Here is a 26,058-nt window from a genome sequence, read left to right on the forward strand (position 1 = left end):
AATCAAAAGCAAACCTTTTGGAAAAGGGACAGGGTCAAGGGAAAAAATTCAATAAAGGGGGATAGGTTAGGAAGGAGCAAAATATAGTTAGTCTTTCACAACATGAGTATTGTGGAAGGGTTTTACATAATGATACACATGTGGCCTATGTTGAATTGCTTGCCTTCTTAGGGAGGGCAGGCAGGGAGGGAAGAAGGGAGAGAATTTGGAACTCAAAGTTTTAAAAACAGATGTTCAAAAACAAACAAAAAAAAGTTTTTGCATGCAACTAGGAAATAAGACACACAGGCAATGGGGCGTAGAAATTTATCTTGCCCTACAGGAAAGGAAGGGAAAAGGGGATTTGAGGGGAGTGGGTGACAGAAGGGAGGGCTGACTTGGGCAACCAGAATATATGCCATCTTGGAGTTGGCGGGAGGGTAGAAATGGGGAGAAAATTTGTAATTCAAACTCTTGTGAAAATCAATGCTGAAAACTAAATATATTAAATAATTTTTTAAAAAAAGGAGGAGGGAATGGTGAGTACAGAAGAGAGAACTTTATTACTTTAGTTTGGTGCAGTACTTCCCTTTAGAGAACAGATTGGTTCGTTCCCCTACAGGTATACTCTTCCTGGAAAGCCCATTGTATATTTCCCCTAAATATGTATAAGCATGTTCCACCTCCCTCATCATGCATCCCATGTTCGGTTAGCAAGGCTCTAATTTTATTCCTGGTAGGTCTGGTAATGCATTTGAGGTTCATTAAATGTGCTCAGGTGTTAAGCACTTGTTAACCAGGAGTTAGCCCTGGCTGGTTTGTGCTGGATTGGCCAGCATCCTGGACCTGTGGTTTTCTCAAAATCACTAGTTGTTTTCTGATTGGCTGCTCCCCCCTGCCCCCCTCCACATCTTGGTTAATTTTTCACTCCTTTCTTTGTTCAAGCTTTACTCAGTAGCTGTCACTTAATCATTCTGTGGAAAACTAACTTTTGTTAATGTCTCATAATGATGATCAACAACATTAACTAACATCAAGTCTTGTATCCCAGTGGCCCAATCCCAATTTCTGGTTAATCAACACATTTCTTCTTGAATCCCAGATGTCCCAACATGTTCACTGGTCCTCTGGTAGAAGTTCTTTTGGAAATGTTGAGGTATAGGAGTGCTGGGACACTGAAATAGCGAGGGTCCCCACCAATCAGCAGTGAATGGAAGGGACTCAGAAACCACAACACTCAGGGGCCATAGGCAGACTGGCTCAAACTGGCTGGCATTGACTCCTGGTCAGCAACTGTCCAGTAACTGGGCATGCTTGGTGAACCTCATGCATATTACCCTCCCCGCCCCAAATGGGATTGGGACCTTGTTGGGTGAGCATGCGATGTGTGACCAGGGTGGGGGAACGTATCAAGGAGTTACATGAGATGGGCATATAAGGAAGATTGTAACTCAGAAGGTTCAGGACCAATCTTGATCCAGAAGGGAGGAGTTACAGTTACTAATCCTATAAAGCTTACTCTTGCTTCTGTACTCAGCACACTCTTCCTTACTAAGGAGGTGTGTCCACTTCTCAAGAAAACCTAAGGGAAAAGTCCTTCGACCTCTCTGATACAATAAACAAGACTAAGGCACTAAAAAAAAAAGGGATTGACACAAGCCTGGGAAATTGGTTTGACTCAGGGGACTAAAGGCTCATTTTAGTCCAGCTAAGTAATAGGCACTTAATATTTATTGACCTGAGTACAAAGCCACCACTAAAGGCTTACGGGTGGAAGTTGGAGGAGAGGGGGCTTTTAGAGTGATGGCTGGGAGATCAGGAAGGTTAAGGGATGCTCTGCTCGGGCAGCTGGAGGTGTTCTGAATAACTTTCTCCTCCTGTGGCTTCTTAACTGCTGAATGACCTGTAAGGGTCTCATTTTGTTACATGATCAAACTTCAACTACTGGGGGACTGGCCTGAGTCAGGTCCAGCCTTTAACAGACTCTGTCAGTACAATGTGTGGCCTGGAGGGTTCTGCTCACCTGGAAAGGCTTGGAATGCGGACCCAGTGACAGAATATACAGGGTCTCCCAAAAGACTTGGTGCAGTGGTAAGCTTTAATAACTTTAATTATTTTGCGATGGCCTGTATTTTTTTTGGCCAGGACTAGCTTAGCTAAATTCAGTCTCATTGTCAGATGGGACTGCAAGATAATGAATTTTTTGGCTATAACAACTCTCAAAGATCATCGCCTAAGGAACGGAAGGGTTGCTATCCCCCATTAGTGGAAGGAACATTTGCATCAATCACAAGTCCTTGAAGTATTCAAATATTTCCTTTCTCAGACCCCCTATTAATACTCTATTTGCACAACTCTTACGCACTTATGTTTTGTTCTGTATTATTTGTGTATCAGTAATTTCTAGCTACTAGATTTTAAGCTTCTCGAGGACAATAAATGTTTTAATAAATATTTAACTTAATAATTTAATTTAATAAATATTTTTGTGCCTCTCCTCCTCCTCCCCAACCCTTCACCCCCTTCTTCTCACCCTGCCAGACAGTTTTCTGTATATAACAACTACTTAATAAATGATGGATTTGTTAATGATTTGTTTGACTTGTACACTGATGGTAGATAACTTCAGCAGGGGAAGTAACCTTACTTCCAAATCTATTATTTTTAATTTCTTTTTGAAGTGAGTTTGGTATATTTTGCAGTCTACTGTGCTTGTCCTACTCATACAAACCCACACCTAGCAAAGTTCTTCACTTACATAGCATTATTTACTACTGTTTCACAAATGATTGATTGAATAAATGAATGAAAGCTACTTGTACCAACTCAGGATCTTCTGGGCTCCTGCGACAGTGCCAAGTATTTAGGTCAGGACTGAGACAAGTCAAGGAAGTTCAAAACTGTCTGGAAGGTAGTAGCATGGGCTGAGGTCTCCCAGACCCTAAAGTTCTCCCAGTTTGGTCTAGATTTTGTGGGACTCCACTAGTTTTGGCTCTGAGCAGAATCGAGCCTGAACCCTGAGGGTTTTGAACTTGGGGGAACATAAAGAATGGAGAAAATCTTCAATGCTCAAAATAGTACTATCCTAAACCCTTGGAGGCTGTCCTTGTGATCCTTGATAGTGGTTCATAGTATGGGTAATTACACTCAACAAACAAAAAAGCAATTAACATGTGGAAAACAGGATGAGTCCTGGTTTAAACAACAATAACTTTTTATTCCCTCCATATTCAAGTTTAAAGATAGAAAATATGCTTGTGTGTATGTGTATATATATATACATATATATATACACATATATATATATATATGCACATACATACATACGTGTGTATATAAAAAGATATCTTACACATTCATAGAATGGAAAGGAATATTGTTCCCATACTGAGGTCCATCTACCTCCCATTCTTTCCTCCATTCCCCTCTCTTCAGGCCTGGTCCCAGAACCCACCCTGGACAGCTGGATAGTAGGAAGAGCTGACATTACTGGGGTTACCTTGCTCCCCCACCTTCCAAGACATCAAGGCAGGAAGAACGCTACCATTGACGCAGGCAAACCCTACCTCCTTGCCTGGGCTACTTGACAGGATTTGAATAAAATGGAAGTCAATGACTCCACTTTCTTTAGAGAGATGGAGGGCCACCAGGCCTCATCATCTTCTCTACCTTTACGTTCTACAGTCCCCTAGTATGCTCATTTTAATGACTCAAGTAACCTAAAGACCTTTGGACCTTGCCATCTACCTTACTTCTAGACTCTTGGGACTTTCAGGCTTTTCTCATTGCCTTTCCATCTACCCTGTAGCTAAGCTTTCCTTTATATGTTGTCTCCCCCAGTAAAAAGAGTGAGCTTCTTGAAAACAGGGACTGTCTAGCATTTTCTCTTTGTAAGACCAAAGCTTAGCATAAGTAAACACTTAATACATGCATTTAAAAATTCTTTCATTCCAACTTTTCTCTTTTCCTTGCCACACTGTCTGTAGCATCATCTGTGAACATGAAAACTAGCAATATAACATTAAGGATGTGTGATTTGTGGACTTGTGGAAAGACGACTGGACTTGGAGTTAGAAGAACTCTGGATTAAAATTCAAACTCCAGCAATTACTAGTTTGTGACTCTAAGCAAGTTGCAAGACATCTTTAAGCCTCAGTTTACCCCTCTGTAAAATGGGGATAATAATACTCACACTACCTAATATACAGGGTTGTTGTGAGGAAAACACATTGCAAACTTTAATGCACCAAATAAATGTCATTACAATGATGATTGAGGATAATAATAGGGACAGAATATGTAACAATAAATATTTCCTGTTGGACTGATTAAGTCAGATATTACATTCAATGAATGAGACATAAGAAGTCTGATTATAAACCAAGGCCAAGTCAATAAAATATATACTACAAATCTTTCTCTTTCCCTTGTTCACTAAGTAAGCATTTTTGTTTAGCCGCACAGATACAAAATGATGAAGATAATTTTAATGTAATTTTTCCTAGTATTGTATTTAAAAACCTGGTTAGGAAAAAAAGAGCTTATCATTGACCAGATGGGAAATCATTTGTTGTAATGTATACCAGCTTTTGGCTCTATGAGGCTAGCACGAATTTTAAAAAGTACAGTGGCATGACTCATTCAGAGGAAAAGTAATATATTATAAACATTCCTCAATAATTAAGCTAACAGCAATAAATGCATTGAGGAGTTTGTGTTGGACATATGGAGAAGCATATGTTCCCTCTCATCCTCCTAGCTGATGTAGCTGAGAACTTGAGATTATCTCTATGAAAAGAGATAAAAGGTGAACTATAATAAGCCTTGTATAAATGTACATGTTGAATTCCAGAATCAAAAAAAGAAGAGGGTAAAATTTTATAAACACAGTAAAATGCCTGCATAATGTTAGAATTAGGAGAAAGAATGAATTATTTATAGGTTAAATTATATTCTACGATTATTGTAGGCCTGTAGTTTTTAAGCTCCTAGGGGTATGATCTGACCTGTAGAATATCCGAATTATTTGTGTAGTAATAAACATATATGATAATGAGACATAACTGCAGCTAAATTGCTTAATAAAGACACTAAATCAATATTTTGAAGTTACTACCAAATTTTAGAAGGATTCTCCTAAATCATCAGATTTATATTTTGTAGAGCCCATTTCCTTTCCACATTTCAGAATTTCAATTATTCTTCTTTGAAATGATTATGCATTTCCCCTATATAATATAAATACTTCATATATATTTTCTGAATGCCTATCTATCTTAATGAACTAACCAGATGTCTCAATGATTAGTCATCAAAGAACCAATTACCTTTCATGTTCTAGTGATTATCAACCAACACTTTTTATGGCAATCACAAACATCTCTCTTAAGTATGGCTGTTGCTACCTGTTGTGATTTCTAATGTCACAACTCAAAACTACTGACCTCCTTCATCAATCAATCAACAAGTATTTATTGAGTTGGCACTATGTGCCAGACACTGTGCTAGGTAATAGTGACAAAAAGCTCAAAGTGAAACAGTCCCAGTTCTCAAGGAACTTATGTTCTAGCAGGAAATACTCTCAAATACTCAAATGGATCTGTGGTTTTATTAATTCCCTGCAATGATGGAGGTGGAAACTTATCCTTAAGACAAGCTGGAATCTGTTCCTTGCAATTTCCACCTGCTGCTTCTAATGCTACCAATAGGACCAAGGTTAAAAAAAAAGTTCAGTTTTTGGACACATTGAGTTTAAGACCAACAATGTCAAAGGCTGCAGAGAAGAATGAATATGAGAACTGAGAAAAGGCCATTAAATTGGACAATCAAGAGATGACTGATAACTCCGGAAAGAGCTATTCCAGTTGAATAATGAGATCAGAAGCCATATCACCAGAGTTGAGAAGAGAATGAGGAGAAAGGAAGTGGGGGGCATCTACTGAAGCCTTCTCCATGAGTTTAACCACAAAAGGGTGGAGAAGTATAGGATGATAGCTAGAAAGGACGGATGGATCAAGGGAGGGTTTTTGAGGATGGGAGACACATAAGTATGCTTGTAAGGAGTATGGAAGTAGCCAGTAGACAGGGAGAAAATGAATATGAAAATAAATAATGAAAATGAAAGTGAGATAGAGGGGATAAAGAGGTGACAATGTTGGAGGAGACAGGATGGAATAGAATCACATCCATGTGGAAGGGTTTGCCTTGGCAAGGAAAAAGACCACCTCATCATGCTACACAGGAGTGAAGAAACTGACAGTGGCAGACAGCATCTGACTGATGTGAGATGAGGAGGGGAGAAGGAGCTCTCTATGAATTGCCTCATTTTTTTCAGTGAAAGGTGAGGTAAAGTTCTTAGCAGAAAGGGTGGTGGGAGGGGAGCCATGGGAGGTTAGAAAAAGATGAAAAGGTGGAGAAAAGCCCCTGTGATCTTTGGAATAGCGAGTCAAATAGGGAAATGTAAAAGAATTGCCTTGCTGTGAGGCTCCAGTTGAGATTACATAACACGTATTTGCAGGGGACTTGGCACAGTTTATGATTTCATCCAGCTTTGTTCAGCATGATGTGAATCAGAGTGCAGGCAGTGGATAATGAGAGTAAACCCAAGGCTGAGACTTAGCAGAGCAAATTTCTTGATACTGTAAGGAGATGAAAGAATAACCACAATTAGGGGGCATGACAAGAATGATGACGCAGCAAAGGAGATGAAGAAGTAAGAAAAATAAGGAGGCAAATCAGCAGAGAGTAGTATCAGAACTCAGAAGAGAGTATCAAGGAAGAGAAGGTAGTCAACAATATCAAATGAGGTAGATCCATTAGGAAGTCGGTCGGAAAAACATTTACTAAGGACTTACCAGCTGGCTGGTGTACTAAGTGCTGGGGATACAAATACAAGCAAAAGAGGACACTCCTTGCCCTCAGGGAGGACAATACATAAAATAGAGCTGAAGAGGGTGGCTGTTCTGGGTCCTTCCCCAAAATGGAGGTTCTTGAAATAACCCACCAATGGGAGAAGGGGCTCACAGGAGTAGAGAAGGATGAGGACAAAAAAAGCCCATTAGAATTATCAGTTAAGAGATTATTCCAGTTGAATGATGAGGTCTGCATATTGGATTACAAAGGGTTGAGGAGTGAATGAGACAGGAAGTGGAAGCTGTGAGTATATACAATTTTTTTCAAAAAGTTTGATTGACAAGGGAGGAGAGATAAAGGCTGAGGGTATGGTAGGTATTATGAAGGTTTTGGTTTGTTTTTTTTTTAAGGATGGAAGAAGGGAGCTTGGGTGTGTTTGAAGCAGCAAAGAAGGCACCAGCTGAGAGGGAAAGATATAAGATTCAAGGGAGAGGAAGGTTGACTGAGGATGAAATCTGCTGGAGAACAGAGGGGATGGGATCAAGGACACATGTAAGTATTTTGGGCCCTCCTGGCTTAGAGTGAATGTCAATGGTAACTGTTTTTCTTTGGAACAGTAACCCTGAGGGTCTTCCCCTCCCAGCTTGATTTTTTTTTTCTAATTAAAGGGGCCATCCCTTAATTCACTTCTTAAAGAGGCCTATTCAGTGAATGGGCATTACCTCACTCTAAGTGAGAACCTGAAAAGTCCTTGGCCTAAAAGGGCCAGGGTCTCCCATTGCATCCTGGGTCATCTCCAGTCATCCTGATGAATATCTGGTCACTGGACCCAGATGGCTCTGGAGGAGAAAGTGATGCTGGTGACCTTGCCCAGCCCTCCCTCACTCAAATCAACATCAACTGTAAGTCATGTCATCATTTCCCTGATGTCATGGTCCTCTTAGAAAATGAAGGACAAACACAATCACAAGCAAGAATAAGGGCCACCTCTTTATCCAAAATTGAGGTAAAGAAGGAAAGAGTAGATGATATCAAGGAGTTCTGAAATAAAGAGAATGGGAGAAGAGGTAGTTCACATCAAATGGTCTCAATTTTTTCAGGAAATAGGCAAGGTTCTCATTGTGGCAGGAGAGAATAGATAAGGGGCATATAGTATACAAACGTATTTAGCATATCAGTATATACCCTTTGGGAATATAAGGTATATATGATCTCTCTGATCTACTGATGTCATAACCCTGTCAAAAAAGGAAAAGACAAGAGCATGAGGTCATGACCTGTTCTTGACAAAGCCATGCTGAATCGTAGGGATAGCTACAATTTTTTAAATGTTTACAATCTATCAATTTAATAAGATATTCGAAAATTCTGACAAAAATTGAAATTCACTGGCCTATAGATTTCAGGCTCTATCACATTCTCTTTTGGGAAAATTTGAAGAACATTTGCTTTTCTACAGTATTATGACCCTTCTCTTATTTTCCATGATGTCTCAAACATGACTGATAGTGGTTTACCAATCACACCCATGAGTTCTTTTTGTCCTTCAGTGTTTTTAGTTTTTGTACTGTTATTCTGAACTTGACAAAAAAGAATATTTCCATACACAAAGAACAGAAAAATAATATTATATATAATTTATATATCTAAATATCCATGATATTTAATTGTAGATCTTTTCTATTACATATAATACGGATTTAAAATATATAATAAATGTAATATTAGCTTCTTTTTGTCTGTGCCTCCTTCTGAATTTTCTTCTGTTCTCTTCCACATTGAGAAAAAGGTTTCATTTTCTTTCTCATTCATTTTCTTGCTTTTTCATATTTGTTTCATTACTATTACCAGCCTCTCTGACCTCTCAACTCTTCCTTCTTTTCCCTCACACTCAGGAAAATAAATTCTTCCCTTATAACACATAAGCACAGTTAAGCAAAACAAATTCGCACATTAGCCATGGCTGAAAACATATGTCTCATGCTATGCCACTCTAATCCATCAGCTATTCGTCAAGAGGTGAGAGGCATGCTTTGCCATTGATCTTTTGGAGTCATGATCAGAGTTATTAATTAAGCCTGTCAAAGTTGTTTTTCTTTTAAAATGTTATAGTCGTTGTGCAAAATCTTCTCTTGGTTCTTTTCACTTTTCTCTGAATCATATTATAAAAGCCTTCCAAAGCTTCTCTGAATCTGTCTCTTTGGTAATTTCTTATGTTCAACAACATTGCATTACATTCACCTACCATAATCTGCTCAACCATTCCCCAATTGATGGGCACCCCTTAGATTCCAAGTCTTTACTACAAGAAAAAGTGCTACTATAAATGTTTTTGTACATATGGGTCCCAATATCTAGGGGGTATTTGTCTACTAGGGTTATATGGCTGGATCACAAGGTATGCATAGCTGAGTGACTTTTTTAGGCCTAGTCTGAAACTGTCTTCCAGAATAGCTAGCTAGGCCACTTCATCAACATCCATTAATGTGACTGTCTTCCCACATTCCTTCCAACAAGTTATTTTCCTCTTTAAAAATCATTTTTGTCAATCTGATGGGTATGAGATGTAACCTTGCAGTTGTATTATTTTGCATTTCTCTTGTTATTAGTGACTTGGAGCATTTTTTTCATACAGTTGTTGATAGCTTATTTTTCTTTTGTGAATTGCCTATTCACATCCTTTGACCATTTATCTAGTGTGGATGATCATTACATATTTGATTCAGTACCCTATGTATCTTAGCCAATATTTATCAGAGAAGCCTGTTGCCAAAAATTTTTCCAAGATAATGCCAAGTTAATTTCCTAATTTTAAGTGTATTTCTTTTTTGCGCAAAAGCTTTTCAATTTTATTTAGTCAAAATTGTCCATTTTGTCACATATGATACTGTTTAGCCCTTATTAGGTGTAATAGCAAGCAAAGTTGGACTTTTTGTTTTGCCTTTTTTTCTTTTGGAGTTCTAGTTCTTCTCAGCACTAAGGTAATCAAGTGCCCTTGATTGAGTCTTCCCTTTGTTTCAATCAAGAGTCTTTGATGACCTGCTTAAGTCACAAGAAAGCCTAAGTCACATGAGGTTGAGTCACATGATTGTGCCAGCCTCTGACTCTGAAGAAGTGTATACATACTTTGAGGTTAGCATTTTGCTGTGAGGGGCTCACTCATTGGAAGAGTGTTCCTGTGACTTGAACAGACGAGACTCTGGATAGCCATTAAGGAGCCCCCCACCCTGCTTTGAAAACCCAGATGTTGGTGCTTCTTTCTCTTGCAATTATGTATGTATTGCTATGGACAGACACAAGTCCTGTCTGCTGATTTGTGTTGTTTGCTCTGTTTATATAATTTCTACTTGTAATTTCTGTTTGTGTTTTCTCTGAAGTTCAGGGTGCTGACTTTTTCCTCTGAGCTAAGTGAATGATATATGTATGTTTAATTGAAGTGAGATTGTAAACCCCTTAAAGTTGCTTTCCTTCAGAAAAACAGATCAAAGAATCTGTACTAGAAGCCCTTCTGTGTGCTGCTGTTGTTGGTCTTATACCTCCTAGCAGCTGCTAGTAATACTGTTGTTACATTAGGTCAAGAACTTTTCCTTTATCCATGGTCCTAATTAGTGCAAACAATGAATCTTGGGGACTGGTAATATTATTCAAATTCACACTATTTGAAGTTGTAATTATATATAAAATATGGCAATTTATTACAGTCACATAGAAATATGCAGTATGATGAGACTACACAATGGAATTCACCATTCACACTAATTAGGACCTTACTGATACTTATCTTCTCCCTTCCTAGGACCTTACTGTATGTATCTCCTCCCTTCCTCCTCTAAGTAGTGCATGATGTGATCTTTTATATCTAGGTCATATATATATATTTGCAGCTTATTTTGGTGGCATAAGATGTTAGACTAAACTTAATTTCTGCCAGACTGATTTCCTTTATTTCTCAGCAGTTTTTGGTGCATACTGATTCATTTGAATTTACTGGGTTTTGTTTTAGTTTACTGAACATTTAACTACCATGTTCACTTGTTTTTGATCTAATATGTTCCACTGATTAACTTTACTACTTTTTAATAAGTATCAAAAACTTTGATGATTACTGCTTTATAGTACAGTTTAAGTGCTAATACTAATAGACTCTTCCTTCTGACTTTTTTTTCATTATTTCCCACGAGATTTTGATCTTTTGATGCTATAGCAGAATTGTTTATTGTTTTCTCTAGCTCTATAAAGTAAGCCTTAGTAGTTTGATTTGTATGGCACTGAATAAGTAAATCAATATAGGTAATACTATCATTTTTAGTACATTGGCACAGTCCAACCATGAACAAATAGGTCTCCAATTATTTAAGATGATTTATTTTTGCCAACAATTTATGGAAAATTGGCAATAGTTGTTCTTCGAATGCCTGATAGGATTTACTTATAAATCCATCTGTTACCAAGTTGATTTTTCCTTAAGAGCTTTTTAATGACTTGTTCAATTTCTTTTTTTAAGATTGGGTTATTATCTATTTCTTGTTGTGCTTACTGAGGAATTTTAGGGTTTTGTAAAAATTCATCCATTTAAATTATCAGTTTTTGTTGGCATACAAATAAGCAAAAGTTTCTTTATTTTTATTAAATTTTTATTTTTATTAAACTTCCCTGTGTCTCTCTATCTCCTCCCAGACAACCTTCATAACAGAAAATTTAAAAAGAAAAAGAGAAAGCAGGAAAAAAAATGTAGTAAAAAAAAAACCCGACCAGTACATAAAATAATCTGCCATTACATACAATGTTCCACACTTGTGGATTGCCTTTTCCCCCACCTCTGCAAAGGGGTGTGCAGAGGAGGTATTTCCTTTTATCCCTCATTGGGGGCCATGCTTATTCTTTGCAATTTGGAAACATGCATTTTAGATTGTTTCGTAGTTGTTCTTTCCATTTATACTGTTGTCGTCATTGTCTATGTTGTATGGGAAGATCTCCATACACTGATGCAAAGTGAAATAAGCAGTACAGACAACACAGACAGAGTAATATCCCATTACATTCATGTACCATAACGTATTTAACCATTCCTCAATCAATGCTCAAAGACAATGTTTTTACTTCTTTGCTATTACAAAAAGTCCCGTTATAAATATTTGTGAGGGGCCAGGGAGGTTGTTGCAGAGTCTTTTTGTCAATAACCGGCAATTCCACTGTCTAACAGGGGAATCTGTGGGACCAAAGACATAGACATTTTAGTCACTTTATTTGTACAATTCCAAATTATTTTCCAGAATGGTTTTATTATTTTATAGCTCCACCAACAATAAATACATTATTGGTGTCTTTCTATATCTCTTCAAATATTAACTATTCTAATCTTTTGGCAGTTTTTGCCAATTTCTTGGGCATGAGGTAAAACATCAGAGCTGTTCTTCATTTCTTTAATATGGTTGTTATTGGATTCTTTCTTCATCTTTTGAGAACTATTTGTTAATATCCTTTTACCACTTCTCCACTGAAGAATGGCTTTTGGTGTTATATATTTCTGTAAGTTGTCTATATATCTAGGCTATCAAACCCTTATAAGACAAATCTGATACAAAGATTTTTCCCAGTTATATCCTTCCTTATCTTGGATGCATTCATTTTACAAATGTAAAAGGAAAAACTTTTCTAATAATTTTCTTTGTTTCCTCTTCATTTGTTGAGAATTTTTTTTATATTGGTGATTTGGTTTCACTCTCTTTTTGTAACCAAAACAGTTAGTAGTTTATTTTATTGATTTTAAAACAATTCATTTTTATTTAGTAATCCTATTTTTTAAAATTTTGTCAGTCTCTTCTTTGATTTTCAGAATTTTTATTTAGCTGGGAGTTTTTGTTGTGACTTTTCTAGATGTTTTTAGTGGTGACATGGCCAGTCACTGTTCTGTTCTTTGTTTTTTAGGAAGGAAAATGTATAATGATATAAATGTTCCCATAAGCAGGATTTTGACTGCATTTCAAAACTTTTTGTTATGTTGTCTCACTGTCATTATTTTAATTAAATTATTTATTGTTTCTTATTTGTTCTTTGGCCTACCAATTCTTTAGGATTAAATTAGTCTCCATTTTAAGTCTGAATTCTCTTTTCAAGTGTTCTTTATTAATTACGATTTTATTGTGTCGTAGTCAGCAAAGTATGTTCAAAATTTCTGCTTTTCTGAATTTATTTATGAGGTTTTTATGCCATAGAATAGTCATCTTTTGTGTATGTACCATCTTCAGATGAAATATATGTCTATTCCTTTCTATTCTCACTCAGTAATATCCAGAGTCATTGTATTTAACTTTTCTAAAATTCTACTCAGATCTTTAACTTCTTCCTCATTTAATTTTTTGTTAGATATCTTTGGGTCTGAAACGGGCATGTTGAGGTCCCCAGTAGTTATGGTTTTACTGTTTCCCTCTCTTTGATATTTAATTATCTTTTCCTTGTTAATAATATTAATAAAAGCTAGCACTTATATAGCTCTTTAAGTTTTACAAAGCACTTTACAAATATTATCTCATTTTACCCTTATTTACCTTGGGAGGTAGGTGCTACTGCTAGCCTCATTTTACAAATATGAAAACTGAAGTAAACAGAAGTTAAGTGACTTGCTCAGGGTGATATAGCTAGCAAGTCTCCAAGGCCAGATTCAAATTTGGGTCTTCCTGATTCTAAGTCCGGCACTCTATCTACTGCATAACCTAGCTGCCTTTATGTATTTAGATGCTAGGCCATTCCATGGAAATGTATCAAGTATTGATATCTCATTGTTTATGGACATGTAAGTATAATGTAATTTACCTAATTACCTCTTTTAACTGTGGCAATTTTTATAGCTGTCTTTTCTGAGACTGTGACTGCTACTAGACTTTCTGACTCCACCTGAAGCATAATAACCTCTCATCTAGCCCCTCATTTTAACTCTAAATTTTTAAGCTCACAAGTGTTTCTTGTAACCAATGAATTGTTAGAATCTGCTTTCCAATCCATTTTACTATCCTCCTCCCTTTTATGAGTGAATTCATCACACTCACAATCATTTGTTGTGTATTTTCTCTTTGCCCCACCTCCCCACCCCCCCCCCCTTGACTGGTTCTCTTTCTTTCTTTTTAATTACCCTTCAAAATGCACCCTCTGAAAATGAGATTTGTTTTGCTTTTGACTCTTCCTTCCCCAACTCTCTCTCCCCTTTTCCTATACCTGTTTTCCTATTAGATTAATGGAATGTATTTCGTTTCAAACTCGTGTGTGTGTGTGTGTTTTCAACCCTCCTTTCTTTGGTTCAGATAAGAATAGAATTCCTCTGACGCCATTCTCCAGGTTTTACACTCTTCTTAGTGGACCCCAATTATGAGAAATTGTAAGGTCCAACCCTTTCCTCCCCGTTTCTTCCCTAATGTATCCTTAATTTCCTCCTTCAGGCATCTTGGTGGTACAGTGGATAGAGTGCAAGGCCTGGAGTAAGTAAGAGTCTTCTTCCCGAGTTCAAATCTGGCCTTGGATACTTACTAGCTGAGGGATCCTGAAGTCACTTAATTGAGTTTTACTTCAGTTTCTTCATCTGTAAAATGGGCTAGAGAAGGAAATGGCAAACCACTCCAGTATCTTTGCCAAGAAAACCCCAAATGGGGTCACAAAGAGTCAAATATGACAAAAATGAATGAACAGTTCCTCCTTTATTTTTCCTCTCTTAAGACCATCAAAACAGGATACAAGCACCCCCAGGTCCAGGGTCTGTCTAGTTTAACTGCCTCTGTGACTCTCGCAGATCCCAGAATTCTGAAGAGAAGCTTGTCTCTGTTCCCTCTATCAGGCTCTATTAGCCCTTCCTCACTTTTTAGTCCCTTCCAATAGCTCAAAGGAATTTTTTGTTTGTTCCCAGTGTTTGCATTTTAAAGTTTCTACTTGAGACTGACTTTCATTAGGAATGTTAGAAAGTCCTCTCTCCTATTAAAGATCCGTTTTTATCGACTCTTTGTCCCTTTAACACTTTTTATCTATTTTGTTTCTTTTAAATAGATAACATTTTTCATTCATAAGGTTCATTTTCCTTACTCGCAATGGTATCTGTTTCCTTGCATTTGGATCACTTTGCCATTACTGATAATTTGTGAATTTGTAATATGACAGCTAAGGCCATGTGCTTTATTGTTGGCCCCTCTTGAATGCACGTTTTCTGTGTATTATCGGTCCTCTATACCACTATTTTTCTTATCTGGGATGTATTACTGTCTATGATAAGTTACCCAGTAAACATATGTATATGCACATACATACACACAATAAATATGTTACATACATGCATACATACTGTTATGTACATATATACATGGAAAGGCAGTTTTCTCCTTCCCCGTGAACTTTTAGTTTTAAATACTTCTGATGAAATTTGCAAGACTTCAAGCAAATAATTTTCATTGTCCTATAATCTTAAACTTAATTTCTTCCACCCTCCAAACTCCTGGTGGAAGGTAGGAGTGATTTTTTGCTCTTCAAATCCCTTTTCTTCTATTCTCGGAAAAAAACATTTAATTCTCCTTGAACACCAGGAAAATAGAAGCATTCCTCCAGCCCTTTCATTTTGTCCTACAGGAGGAAGACCAACTTGTACTTTATGCATAGAGTGTTGTTTTGCATTGGCAGAAACACAAACATGGTGTATTCTCTGAGGGTCACTGTAAAATTCCCCTTGCCTTCCATATTTGCTGCAAGGAAGACCCTCAGGCCTCTGTCATTCTTGTTAGTAGATCTTGCTCCTAACTCTGTGGTGAATTGATTTGGCAAACTGCCTACTTGCCACATGTGTTAGTTGTGCTGTAGGCAGTTCTGAATAAGGCTTAATTTATTTATTTCAGGCCTCCTACCTTTTCTGATGATAAGATTCTAACTTGCTCAGCTGTCTTTGATTGGTAATTAGCAGATTCCTACCAAACTGTAACGCCAACAGAAGCTTGCCTTTAGCTAACTCCTATGCAAGTCTCAAGCAGAAATATAATTACCAGCAAGGCTTTATGAATGAAAATGAATGAATGACTATGCATTATTAAGTGCCTACTTTGTGCCAGGCATTGTGCTAAATAAAACTATTTACCTATTTCTCCTGTTTTCTTCCTGATATTATTTCCTGGCTTTCAGAACAACATCCATAAAAGTAATATAAAATAAAGAACAAAAATAAAGGAACAGGAATCATTTAACCTAGGGTAAAGAAGGTGTGATATATGGCTTAATAATGGGTTTTTTTTTAAAATATGAATTTTAGGATCTCATTAATAGGCACAGGTAGGAGGGGCTTATAAGGTGTGAAGGATGCAGCTGTTCCTTGACATACTGCCCAGAGTCATCATTCTGGAGTTCTTTGGCGTACAGCGTGCCTAAGACATCCAAAAGCTTGCAAAGCAGCCAGAGGTGCAAGACTTTTCCAGGAACACACACACATACCATAGACACATGAGAAAAGTAACCCAGGTAATGACTCCCCAGATGGCTCTGTCACAAGAAGGTTACCACTGGTGAATCTTGCCTTTTCTTCTGTCAATGTAATCGGTTTTACAAACGCAGCACAGCAGCCAATTTGGGAACCCCAGCCCAGAAATCTGGGCTACCTCTGCTTTTATATCATGTTTATAAACAGCCTTATGGAGTGGCAGAGGCTGATGCTTTTATTAAGGCTACTGACTACAGCTAATGCCTTCCTGCTCCCACAGGTCAATTGCCCTGCCTCTTTGATTGCGGTGACCATGAAAAGGCCACATCTATAGATTATTACCACACAAACTGATCTTGATTAGGAATGACATACTATTATACTTTGTTGAAAAAGTGTCTGATATGTTATTTAAAATGTACATATGGTTGCTTCAAAAGAAAAGTTACCCTCTTTACAGATAGAAATAGCTCTTGAAGAAGGGACTGGCCTAGAGAATTAAGCTGCTTCAACTGCTTCATTTTAAAAAACGTGAACATGATAAATACATATCACATTCATGTTACAAAAATGTTATAGTGTGAGGAGCAGAATCTCATCTGACTTAGCAGATCCAAAGTGAAAGGCAGGCAAACACATAATTCCATTGACAGAAAGAAATCATGGGAATTTGAGGTGTTCTTGAATTTAGTTTACAACAGGAATAAGGTGCCAATTAGAAGCAGAGGAAAAAGTCCTATTCAGCAACACCTGTATCAGGCACAAGATCTTAGAGCAATATCGAAGGAGGAGAGTTAAAATAAACAAGTTAGTTTAATGATATCTAAACTTCACTCAGGACAATCTAGTTCTCAGCATATGCATAATTGGCATTGGAAAATTTTTACTTTTAAAGTGAATCCAACTAAGCCAGGAACCAATATTTTATAGTAAAGAGTGAAAAACAAAGGTTTGGTTAGGACTGAACCTAAAACAAAATCAAGAAAATAAGTCTATCTTCTATTTGACAAAATTTAGGTTATAAATCACAACTACATGATACTTCTTAGAATGAACAAATAATAAACCAGCTCAATTTTTTGATCTAATTGTTCCAAATAAAATTGTATACTAATGATCATAATGATAAGATAATGATATTGATGACAACATGCAACCTCCTTCATTTTACATTTGACTTTTGCTGTACAATCATAAAGAGGGTCAGTGTTGCAAAAATATTCTACAGCCTCATCAATTTTCTCAAGAGCTTCTCTTAATCTTTTTATATTAAAATAACTTTCTTTTAATCAGAGATGAAACAAACAACAAAGACATTAACAGGACAGAGTTGTCAGAGATAGACTCTAATAAAGATGGGAGGGATGTTTGAGAGGGGACTAATTTTATAAGTGGTCAGCTCAGCAGGAAATAATTTTGTGTTATGACTTGCTTCATTTCACTCTTCCAATCTTATAGGGAGGTAGCATGGCATTGTGGATAGAAAGCCAGCCTTGGGGTCAGGAAGACAGGTTTCCTGTTCTGCCTTTGACACTGACTGTGACCTTGAACAAGTCATCTATCCTCTCAGTGATCCCAGGCAATTTTCTGAAATTATAGATTACCCAAAAACTGTTGATCTGCATGAGTAGAGGGAACATTCTTACCTGGAGTTCCCTACAACCAATGAAATAGCAGGTCTGCACCAAAACCAAATGCAAGCATAACTGTAGAGATCTGGATACTGAATGCTTAGATAATGAGGACCCCCATTTGGGTTACCCCTTCATACTTCAGATATCAGGTAGTTAGAGCAGGTTGAAAAAATAAATCCCCAAACTCCAGATATGACAGAATGACTAAAAGCAGCTTAGCAAAATGAGATTAAGTTTCATGAGGTTGAAGGCCATGTTACTGAGGAGAAAGGAAACAGAACAGTGCAGATTGCTACATTTGGAGTCTTCAGAGGTCCTGCTTCTGCCTGAAAAACCTGCCACCTGAGTGACCCCAAGCAGATCATTAACTCCTCTAGCCTCCAGTGCCCTCGATTGTAAAATGAGGAGGTGGGACTAGGTTTCTAAATCTATGGGCCAATGACATTATAGGTTATGTGATTAATCCTGATTAATGCAAATAAGGATTTGGTTGTTTACTTACATTTATATTTTTTTTAATTTTTATTTTATTTTTAATTTTCAACATTCACTTCCATAAGTTTTAAATTTTCTCCCCTTCTCTCCTCTCCCCCTCCCCAAGACATCATTACATTTATATGTTGAAACAAACTAAATGCCTTTGTTTGCACTGTTCTCTACAGATGGAATGCCATCTTCCTCATTTCTGCTTGTTGATCTCCTACTCTAAACATAGGTCTGACCATGTCATTCCCTGCTCAATGAGGGCCAGGGGCTTCCTCTTGCCTTCAGGATTAAAAAGGGTGTTCTTAGTTTTACATTTAAAGCTCTTCCTAATCTACCTTCAGCCTACCTTTCGGGACTGCTTTCATAGGATTCTCCTTCACAACTACTTTGTAGCCAAATGGGCCTAGGTAGGGAGTCCCAAAATCAACATTCCATCTCCTGTTTCAGCAACTTTCCACTGGCCAACTTGCAGAATTGGGATGCGTTCCCTCCTCACTCCCTCTTCTTAGCATCCTTAGCTTTGTTCAGGCCTCATCTCTGGTGCCACCTCCAGTGGTAAAACTTTCCTCATCCCCTAAGTTTTCAGCATTCTCTCCCTCCTCAAATAATTATTTCTCTTTGTATCCCCTCTAGTACATAGCATGGTGCAATGAACATATTAAGTACGTAAACAAAAGTTTAGTGAATGAATGTGAAATCAAAAAGCAGAAATACTCAGAGTACATGTCTTAGTCATCTGAAAAGGAACTTCTATACCAGACAATAGCTTTGAGGATGAGCTTTTTGTTACCTAAGGAGAATTTTGTCATTGACTGGTACCTACTTGAACTGTAGCCAAGTGATGGGGGCCAGGGAGAGAAGAGGAGTGGGTCCAGACCCTTATAGGCCATGGCTAAGCAAATCACTTCTACATATTAGACAGCTAGGAGCATAGTGGATATACCACTGGAGTCAGGAAGACCTAAGATATGGAAAGTGCTTAGCACAGTGCCCTGAACATAGGTGCTTAATTAATGCTTGTTTCCTTCCTTCTATAAAGTTAATATGTTATGCATATTCATCATATTGTAGCCACTGATATTTAGAAGAACCAGAAATCTGAGGGAATTGAAATTTATCCTTCAGAGTAAATATATATTAATCTATTCTGAGTTACTACTGACAAAGCTTTTTCAATTGAATGAAAGGCTCGATGAAGGACCAATGTGTCATAAACTTTAATTCTGATAAGACATTGAGACAAATACGTCAGATTTTTTTCCTCATTTTTTTTTTACTGTCCTTCACTTAAATATGAAGCGGTGGGAACCTACTCTATTCTCCCAGCTCTTGCTCTATGATCCTATGATCTTCGTCTATTATGTAGGAAGGTGTTTCCTTATCACATTCCAATATTTATAGTCTTTCTACAGCTATGAATTTGGGGCCTACGATATTCAGCTTGGTTGTGGACACTGAACAAATTAACAGATAAATGCCTAATTCTTATAACAACTGCAGTAATAATCAAGTGGCTAAGGGAGAAGCTCAAAAGTGGTTGGGGAATTTTCTAAAATGAACTGGATTTCCCTTTTCACATTTGTTTTTTCATTATGTCACAAAAACACAAGATGTCTCTGGGTTAACATTTGGGCCCTGGGCCTTGGTCGCAAGCTAAACATATATTTTTTAAAAGACAATACTTTCTATCTCGATACGTCATAATGGCAAAGGGAAGACTTCAGAGAAGACTTTGTATGGTGATTTTTACATCCATGGATATCAAGATCCTTCATAACATCAAGACTTGCTGTTAGAGTTATCACGACACTCACCTAAGGAAAGAAGGAGAAAACTGTTCTATGCAAGAAATCCAATGCAGTGGTTGATTGAAAGGTGATTCTGATGAATCTGATGTAAGATCACCGGTGTCATTCTGAAATGCCCTGTTGAAAGAGAAATCATTTTTTAAAGAAAATAAATTATGAAACATTGCACATCATTAAATCTATTTTTGGATTTAGCCACTCTTCAGAGCTAATTACTTAACAAAGAAACTGTTCTGGGGTTACCACATGAAAAACACAAATTGTCTCCCTTGGGAATGTACTACACATGTCAATGTGTGACTCAATATAGAAAGGCAGATCAGTGAGCCGAAGAAAAAAGGCATGAAAGAAAGTTCAAGGCCTCTTGAGGACATTCATGTTGTTTGCACTTACAGAGAATAACAGTACTTTTAAATATTGTTCAGTCATGTCCGACTCTTCATGACCCCATTTGGGGTTTTCTTGGCAAAGACAATGAAGTGGTTTGCCATTTCCTTCTCCAGCTCATTTTACATATGAGGAAGCTGGAGGCAAACAGGGTTAAGTGACTGGCCCAGGGTCACCCAGGTAGTAAGTGTCTGAGGCTAGATTTGAACTCAGGAAGAGGAGTCTTCCTGACTCCAGGCCTGGTGCTCTGGCTGCTTCAACTTCTAAATGTTAGGAATCAATCAGGGAACACTGATGGAGTGCTACTACGCATCAAGCACTGTACTGTGCTATTAAGGATATAAGATGAAATTTGTTGATTACATAAAACTAGACGGAGATACATTGGCATTTGTTCCCATTTCCCATCTCAAAGGGCCAAACTCTCTTCCGGGTGGATAAAGCAAAATTACTTTTAGAAGGCTCATAGGATAATAAATTTAGAGCTTGGAGGAAGGAAATAAGCATTTATTAAGTACCTGCTAAGTGCCAAGCACTGTGTTAATCACTTTATAAATATTATTTCATTTTATCCTCCAAACAACCCTGTGAGGTAGGTGCTATTATGATCTCTACTTTACATATGAGGAAACAGGGAGACAAAGGTTAAATGACTTGCCCAGGGTCATACTCTAGCAAATGTCTGAGGACAGATTTGAATTCAGGTCTTCTTGACCTCAGGCCCAGCTTTCTATACACTGTGCCACCTGGTTGTCTCTAAGAACTTTAGGGCAGCCTTTGAGGCCATCTAGATTGATTGTTTTATGTTTCAGATGAGGAACTGAAGCTCTGAGAGGCTGGGATTGCCCCTAAGCCACACATCTATTAAGTATCTAATGGGGTTAGAACCAAAGTCTTTCTGACAAGAAGTCTAGCGCTCCACCTACTATACGCTGCTTCCTCTCACGGAATATGACTTGACTTCTGTGAAATTAAACATCAGTCAATTGAGAAGCAATGAGCATTTACTAAATGCTTACTATGTGCCCAAGACCACTGTTATGCGCTGGTATTACAAAGAAATGCAAACACACAAAAACAGTCTCTGTCCTCGGGGAGCTTTTCAAATGACATGTAAATGTGAGCGTGTGTGTATGTGTGTTGCCCATATAGGTTAACTGCATCCACACAGGTTTGTCTAGCTAAGGCTCACAGGGAACCATGAATCGACAGACATTTTCAAAGTTTCCTCTGCCTACCTTTCTCTAACGACTTTGATTCCCGCCAGGAGAGGAAGCAGGAGATTGGTGCCAAAGGTTGGCCATTCTGTTTTCCTCAGAGAAAGGGTTCAAAGGCTAGAATTATACTTATCTGCCCCTCCTAAATATTGTTAGTATAGGGGACATAATGTTTAGGTTTAAGCCGCATTTCTGATTGGTATTCCTTAATAGGGAAGAACTGCCCCAAACTATATATCCAATGCCACATAGAGGGAATGGGAAGTAGGCAAAGGGGAAGGCTGAAAGGACTAGGTAGGCCTATAGAAGGCGGCATTTGAGCTAAGCCTTGAAGGAAAGCAGATATGTCCAGAAGTAAATGTGAGGAGAAAGAGCATTCCAGGTATAAAGGACAGCCGGAGTTCACCACCTAGCAGCCATCCTGTTGGTAATAAGCCTCTCTTTACATAGCAGGGAAGACCCACCAGCAACATCCTGGAAGCCTTTGAACATGGCACAAGCTCTATTGCTACAGCCTTCAAAAATCCAGCATCATTACTTCTACACCACCAATCTAAGTACTACTTCAACTCATCTTGAAATACAATTATAATATCCCTCCCCCACCCCCTTCATTGCTTTTCATAGCACTCATGATCAAATTCTTTGTGGTAAAGCCAGGTTCAGCCAGATTACATTTCCCTTGTCTTTTCCTGCTTCCCAGTGTGCCTCTCACGTTCATACTACTCCATTTATCCAATTATCTACCTTCCACTTAATTTCTCCCAAGATGCAGCCTATGCCCAGAAAACCCTTTCTTGCCATGGCTTCCTAAGTTACCTCTAAATGTTCAAGCAGCTCCTTAAAATCTGCCAACAAAATAACTTCCCTGACTAATTGGAAAAAAAAAAGAAAATTTCCCTTGGCCATTTCTGCCTTAAATATGCAGTTCCCTTGATGATTCTCCTCCATCTGCCACTCAAAAATATGGTCTTGCCCCTCTGCTTGCATTAAATTTTCTTCTTCTGTGTCTTTTGCTGAATGCTTACCCCACATTTAGGGCTTGCCTTTAAATTTTAAGTTCCTCGAGAGCAAGGATCGCATCGCTTAACTTGTATGACGCCAAGTGCAGCTAAGTAAGTACTTAATGAATGCATTCTGACTGAATTTCTGATTGAAAGTGTCAAGAAAAAATCTTTAAGAAAAGGATGGGCAATTGCTATAAAATGTTGCCTAATTACAACTTCATCTCTCAAGACTCTAAGAAAAATGGAATAACTACTAATAATGGAATTTTTTAGTGCCAAAAATTCTCAGAGAATAAATTACTGGCAATATACTTTTTGCCAGAACATTTCTTCCAGATACCTAAGTTCACTTATTCCTCTGACAGTTATACAATAATACTGGTAATTGTAAGGTTGTTTTGGCTACAAGAAATTTTATGGCAGATGTTTATGGTCTCAGAGGGGGAGGGATCTGTATGAGCATTTAATTCCACAGCAAGATCCCAAATTAGTTTCATTATTCTGGAGAGTATAACAGGGTGAGAATTGATCCACAAGCCTCAATGGAGGAATGAAATGATGAGATAGCTACAAGATACATTCTAATGATGTTTTGTTGTAGGGTTAGAAAGAGGGGATGCTATAAATAATTCAGAGTAAAAGATAAAATATAATTGCATGAGCTGTAGCATGTTTTCCCCATGAAACACAACAGCATTTCTATATGGGGGAGTAATTATTCCTTTTAAAAATAATTAAATGGACTATAGGTTGCAAAGAATGATTATTAAATTTTCAAGCCTTCCCAATCTGAAATACAGCAACATCTGAAATCAAGAACATAAACCACAGAATCTTTTGTGTATGGATTCAGTCAACGTTGGCCAAATTACACTGCAGGTAGTTTGCTTTCCTTGCCCTCTCCTTATGGCTCCCTTCTCCTACCTCCTTTTACACATTTTTTTCCACCTTCATCAGCCAGCCTGGAGGACTCTCATGTTACCTTCTGCCCCCTAAACCAGCCTTGTCCTTCCTGAGCTGTGGCATAAAATCCAAAGTTAGCACTTTCATCCCTTATCATATTGATGAATTTAACTAGTTCACAGAAAGGTGCCAATGACCTTGATAGCAAGCCTAATGTGTTAACAAGGTCATAAGTTACCTTTGTATATCTCAGAACATCTACTACAATGTTAAACACACTTTATTTTATGATTGTTTAACCCAACCTCCAGGGTATTTGCATTTTAAAAGTGGCTATTTGTTAATACCTCCCTTCAAGTAGTAAGTGGAGAGAGGTGTCTTTTGTTAGGGAGAGCCTATCTGGAGGTCCTCAATCACAATGTGTAGGCAATAGCCTACTCTATTCATGAAAAAGGCCAGCTCTTTATGGATATAGAATCATAATTAGAATCACAGTATCGTAGTTAGTATCATAATTAGAATCAAGAACTATCAATAGTTAATATGTAGACAGTTTAAACCTTGTATGATTCTAAGTACCCCCTTCTCCCCTCTTTCTCAACCCTCTCTCCCCCTTCTCTTTTCTACCCCCTCCACACTATTACTATAGAAATAGAAATAGGACTATGGGATGTTTTGTATTTTATCAATTTCATGCGTTGCCATTAACCTAAAAAATTGTCCAATGACAATGCTCCATGTCTAGCTTCCCATGATTAGACTCTCCATATTAAGTTAATCCTTGAAGAGAAATCTTCTATTACTAGTACCCTAAGAGAAGTCTTTTTTCATTGTAATGAGCACCATCTCAGGGAGCATGCTCAGATTTGCCTTTATTGGTTCCTATCAACTCTACATATGTTGGCTCAATATTTAGGCCTGTTGGCGATGATCTAATCATGAGAGTGACTCAGATCTGAAGCCTATAGGTCCTCTTTCATTTTAAAATGGCAAAGCAATACCCTCCTTGGCTACTGAGTGGAAAGAGCCTTTTAAAAAGAAGAAACTATCTCTGTTCTTGCTTCAATATTATCCTATCTGGCAAGTAATGCTCTCTACCACCAAACTCCCCATTAGAGCTGGGGGCAGCAGGAGGGAAAGGGTCCTCTTTCTGCTTTCTGCTTCCCTTCCTGAGAAGGTAAGTGACTATTATTCTCTCTAGGCTTAGAGGCATTTGAAAGGTCTCAAGGTCCAGTGTCCAATGAGGGGACGTGACCAGCAGCAAGGGAAGAAGATAGCATTGAAGAAGACAACCTCTAAGAAAAGGAGAAGGCCAAGCCTCTCGTTTGACTGGCCAAAAGATACAGACTTGGAAGGGGACAATGCCTACTCAGCAGTTTTGCAAATGTTTAGATGAGGTTTAAGTATTGGCCTCCTAGCAGGTTGTAATATCACACAACATTCTATCTCTGTCTCTAGTCCTTTGTACTGGCCATCCCTCATGCCTACAGTGCACTGCCTTCTTACGTCCACCTCACCTAGCTCCTCTTTCCCTTGAAGATGCAACTTAAATAAGCACTTCTGCATTGTCTTTCTTGATCCATAAACAACTGTTCAATGTTTCTCTAAGTTCCTGATATATATAATTTCTTACAATGCAATGATTTTTATTACATTTGTATTCACAATTGATGATCATGTACTTTGCTTCCAGTTTTTCTACCACAAAAAGTGCTTCTTGGAATACTTTGGCACAGCATCTATCTATCTATCTATCTATCTATCTATCTATCTATCTCTATCTGTCTGTCTGTCTGTCTGTCTGTCTGTCTAGCTTTCTGTCTGTTTTCACATCTTTCACCTCTTTGAGAGTATATGAACTATAGTGGCACCAATGGTGCAGGCTTTTCTCATGTAATTACAATTGTTTTCCAGAAGAGAACAGACCAATTCACAGCACTAATAATGATATATTAGTGTTTATGTCTTCCCACAATCCCTCCAATAATTACAATGAACATTTATCAACCATGCTATTTGGTGAAACCTTTGAATGTAGCATAGTTTTTATACAGAGTTGGCCTCAGAATCAGGGAGAGCTGAGTTCAAATTCTGATTCTGATATATATTAGCCACAAGCCCATGGGCCACTTAACCTCTCAGGGACCCAAGCAACACTCTAAGACTACAAGTTGCAAAGAAGGTGCCAATCTGCATTGTTAGAAGAAATTCTTCATCCAGAGCTATTTATATCAAAGAAATAAGAAGACTGGTTAAAAAAAAAAGAAGTCAAACCTCAGTGTTGTTTTAATTGGCATTTCAGTCATTATTAGTAGTTTGGAACATCTTTTTGTGTGGTTCTTGAGA

General features: G+C 37.8%; 1 protein-coding gene across 1 annotated transcript in view; it reads right to left on the minus strand.

The window, feature by feature from the left end:
• The window catches only part of KIAA0825 (KIAA0825 ortholog), a 502,236-nt gene that overhangs the window by 333,914 nt on the left and 142,264 nt on the right, over window positions 1–26,058 (minus strand). Inside the window, exon 11 of the mRNA XM_036750217.1 lies at window positions 20,205–20,315. Within this exon, the coding sequence (XP_036606112.1) occupies window positions 20,205–20,315 (111 nt within the window). The remainder of the gene's footprint in view (window positions 1–20,204; window positions 20,316–26,058) is intronic.

This window comes from Trichosurus vulpecula, chromosome 1, assembly GCF_011100635.1.
Source record: "Trichosurus vulpecula isolate mTriVul1 chromosome 1, mTriVul1.pri, whole genome shotgun sequence".
Taxonomy (NCBI): domain Eukaryota; kingdom Metazoa; phylum Chordata; class Mammalia; order Diprotodontia; family Phalangeridae; genus Trichosurus; species Trichosurus vulpecula.